We start from the raw sequence: 4,252 nt of genomic DNA, 5'->3' as shown, positions 1-4,252 counted from the left end.
TTCCTTCCTTCCTTCCTTCCTTCCTTCCTTCCTTCCTTCCTTCCTTCCTTCCTTCGTTTACAAAGAAAGGAATAGTTTTGGGTTCAGAGTCTTTGTGGCAGTATATAGTAATTAGTATATAGTAATATAGTAATATATAGTAGTATATAGTAATTCAATGCCTTTAGATCAATATATTTTCTATTTTTACTGTGCATACACATATATACAATGTATTTTAAAAATTGACTTTACAATATGTAGTTTTATCACTTGGTTTACAACTAAATATATTGTGAACATTTTCTATAACAGTTAAAAGAATTGCATAGCTTGGAGGAGACATAATTTATTAAGCAATCTTGTTGGGGACATTGAGGCATAATTTTATTTTTATAAGGAGACTTCATTCTTTTTACAACACCTTTGGGAAAAAAATGGGAGTCCTTGTCTCATATAGCTATAGACGATGGAAACTTGTCCTTCCATTTAGCCTTTTAATTTGCTTCTCTACACCCACCTAATCACCATCAAGTAACCCATTTTCTGTTTTCCAACTTCTCTCTCCCATTTGCTTCCTCTTTTCTACCAGTCTCCCTGCATACATGCAGATGAACTTCCATTCCTTCAACCCTCTGTTTCCTCTCCTTAAAGAGGCTTTCTTTCCTTTTAAAGAGACTATTTTAATTGATTTTTATCAACTCTACTCAAAACTGTATCCTAAGGTCCACATTAGGATTAATCTTTAATAATCTGAAGATATAATTCAATTGTTTAAAATAACATTTTAAGAAGACCTTGGTAGAATTATATGTATCAAGAAACACTGGACTTAGGCACAACGGAGATATGGCTGACTTTCTTTTGACAAAAGAAGTAGTTTTTGTGGGGAGGGCAGGGCAAAGAGGTAAGAAGTAGTTGGCATTATAAGGAAATGTTAGAGACCATTTTGGAAATGTATTCATTATTTTAAGGCAACTAATAAATGATCATCTTTCAGTTAGGACGTTGTAGCAGCAGCCTTTACTGGTCATGAAATTTGCATGATATCTAAAATCGTATTTCTGGAAATAGGTCAATGGCAATTAATAGTAACTTTGTGTAGAAAGGCAGATGCCAGCTAGCATAAAAGTGGTACATGCAGACGGTGGTAGCTCTGGAGTCCTGGAAGCCATGAGATGCTCATCCACCACAAGGCCAGCACAGCCAGGTAGAAATGCCTGAAGAAAGCAGCGGAGCTGGCTGTGCCAGCATTTACATATGGAACACTTCTTGGACAGCCGGTGTCATGGGGCACAGACCCACAGTTCTCTTTGCATATGTCGTGCTCACAGTTCCATCCATAGAAGGAGTGGGGGGCAGGCACAAAAGGACCCCAGCATGCAGGTTCCCCCATTCAGGCAGCAGGTTCTGTTCAGCTCCTTACTGTCCTGTATCCCCACAGGGGCCACAAGCTGGGAAGACGGAGGACAGATTGCAGGCTCCTCCTGGGGCCGAATGCTGTCATCTCTGAAGGCCAGGTCTCCCTGAGAGGGACGCACAAGTTCCTGATGGCCCAGCCCTTAACGACCAATTCAACACCTTTAAAAAATTGCCTTTACTTTTACAGTTACTGGCTGTTTACTGAACATTTCATATAATTTTAAATTTAGAAATGAAAACTTCACAGGTGGAATTGAATTTCATATAATTTTCAGTAAACAGCCAGTAACCGTAAAAGTAAAGGTAATTTTTAAAATTACATTTTACAAAGTGAAGTAAAATAAGTGAGTCAATCTAGAGACATTTTAAGAACTTAAAGAAAACTTAGGTATGGATCTCTGGAAGAGGTAAGGCGAGACATGGCTCATAGTTGTGCAGATAACACAGGAATTACTTAAGTTTGGGAAATTCCGATTTAGGCCAAATTTCTTAAAGGAAATTGACAAGCTGGCTGGCTGACTCTTTCTCTTCACAGGTTTCCTGATGGAAACGTGGCAGGCAAACAACGATGCTGGCAAGAAATAGGACAGGCCGCATGAAGGCCTGGAGAGTTTTAAGCTCAGGTTGAGAGCACAGGTGGAGGCTTCCTGGTGTAGGTTCCGACGCACCTGCCTTCAATTTCTGCCTCTACTATCCATTTAGGCTGCGACCTCTGGTAGTTCTCCACTTTCTCTAATGCTCAGTTACTTCATCCTTAAGAAGTGGTACATAACTCACACCTTGTTCGGATTATATGAGTATGTGTGCATACAGCGTTTAGTGCAACGTATGGCACAGAGTCAAGAAACGCAGGATATTAAGTTGAGGTCATTTTTCTTTTGGGAGGACAAGGACAGGGCACGGGCTGGGGCTCTGAGTGGTAACTAGCGCGGGCTTTTCCTCCTGCCCTTCCTTTTGGGAAACGAATGTGCTAAAATAGTGCATGCAGCCCAGGCTCTGGCCTAGGCCGTCGGTTCCCGGCCATGTTTAGCTCCTCTGAGGTCGCCCTTAGTGAAAACACGAGGTGCCCCCACCCCGTTCACTCTAGACACCTCCAGAACACTCGCCTCCCGAGCACTGGAGCCCCGGGACACCTGCAGCGGCCAGCGGAGACCGATCTCCCGGCCCTGCGTCCCAGGACCGCTTGGGGCAACCTGCGCATGCGCGCCCGCGTCCCTCTGATGTTAGCCGTTTCCATGGCTACGAAGCCCATCGGCCGGGGATAGGAGAACAAGAAAATGAAGCTGAAGAGTTTCCTGCTCCGGTATTATCCGCCAGGTACGCGCCAGCCCGGCCCGTCAGCCCCACGTGGGACCCTGGGCTCCCAGACTGGGAGGGTTTGGGGCGGAGGAGGGCACGGGGACTGAGGGGCGGCGGGGTCCCCAGGTGGGACAGGAAGTCGGGCACTTCCCAGCCTGTGCCCCTCATTCCTTCAGATGCTGGACTCTTCCTCAAAACATTAACAATTACTCTTTTAGGAATTTAAAGAGTTTAGCTTGACTGTGCATATCAGTCCTTCTGAATTTATTGAGTGCCTACTGCTTACACGCTTTGTGCTCTGTGCTATGAACCTTTGACGAAGTTCATAGTCCTTGATTTCAATGAGTGAAGTAATTATGGAATAAATTACTTAACTATTACTTAGTAACATAAGCAATACATTAATTACCTAATCCTTGCCTAACTCTAATTTTAGGTGAGGACTTGTTCACCTTTAAAGAATAAGTGACACCCATTGATCACCCAGCTTGTTAGGGACAGAAATAGAAGTGGAATTCTTGGGTTCTAATTCGGAACTCATTTTCTAAATTAGAAACATCTGCAAACAAACAAACAACCAAACAAAAAAATCTGCAAAACATGCCACAAGGCAGAAGATAACCAAATACACTTGCCCAATGAAGTTTGGATAGAAGTGTCATAAAGATTTCAAAGGAGGGTAAGATACTTTGGACCTGTTTGGTTTAGCATAGCTTTATGAGGGATGGGACTTGAATTTAAGATTGAATGTCTCACTTTTCCCAGCAACATATCCAACATCTCCGATGAGGTATCACACAGAGATCTCATGATTTCTTTTTTCCAGTCCCATCCCAATCCTGCTGCTTCATCAGACTGTGCCCTGCCAGTAGAAGGCATCATCACCCAGCCTGTTTTTTGCCAGAAACCTAGGTGGTCACTTTTTGTTTCTCTCTTGTGATCATTAATTCCACCCTACCCCCACCCCCACCCCCGCATTGCTTTATCCATTCTGCCAGCTCTAAGTCCAAAATATTCTGTGAATCCATCAGATTATCCCTCTTTCCATAGCACAGATTTCTTGGTCTAACATCCCTTCCAGCTGCCAGCCTAGTCCAACCCTCCATTCCAGCCACCATTCCCTCTGGCTGGGCCATTCCAGTGGCTTTTCAACTAGATTCCTGGTTTTCTCCCTCATCTCCTACAATCCATCTGCCACTAGGAGCCAGTGGAATCTGAATTCAAGATCTCCAATAGTTTCCTACCATGCTGAGAATACAATCCGCACCCTGTGGGATTTGGCTTATCCTGCACTGTTAACTTCTAAAACTTCACTTGTGTACCCTCACTGTACTTCCAACTTCTTTAGCTTGTTCTTCTAAGACTTAAGAGAGGGTCTTTTACTCATTTGTTTTGTGGACCCAGCTTTCCCTAGAGCTAGGAAAAGCTGCTTCCTTTTTTTATTCAGTTTCAATTGATGTCAGCCACCTGAAGAGACTTTCCCACCTATTTGAAGTAGCCTGTGCTGATTTTACTCTATGCCATAAAGTGCTTAAAAATTATATTTGTCAGC

General features: G+C 43.3%; 1 protein-coding gene and 1 pseudogene across 1 annotated transcript in view; one reads left to right on the top strand and one right to left on the bottom strand.

Moving 5' to 3' along the window:
* Window positions 1–1,064: 1,064 nt before the first annotated feature.
* Window positions 1,065–2,653, bottom strand: LOC105543181 (annotated as a pseudogene).
* The window catches only part of DAW1 (dynein assembly factor with WDR repeat domains 1), a 78,092-nt gene continuing 75,888 nt past the window's right edge, over window positions 2,049–4,252 (top strand). The window contains exon 1 of the mRNA XM_011984957.1: window positions 2,049–2,718. Coding sequence (XP_011840347.1) covers window positions 2,679–2,718 — 40 coding nt within the window. The 5' untranslated portion in view covers window positions 2,049–2,678. The remainder of the gene's footprint in view (window positions 2,719–4,252) is intronic.

Source organism: Mandrillus leucophaeus, unplaced genomic scaffold (assembly GCF_000951045.1).
Source record: "Mandrillus leucophaeus isolate KB7577 unplaced genomic scaffold, Mleu.le_1.0 Scaffold277, whole genome shotgun sequence".
NCBI classification, from domain to species: Eukaryota; Metazoa; Chordata; class Mammalia; order Primates; family Cercopithecidae; genus Mandrillus; species Mandrillus leucophaeus.
This window is presented reverse-complemented; position numbering and strand designations above follow the sequence as displayed.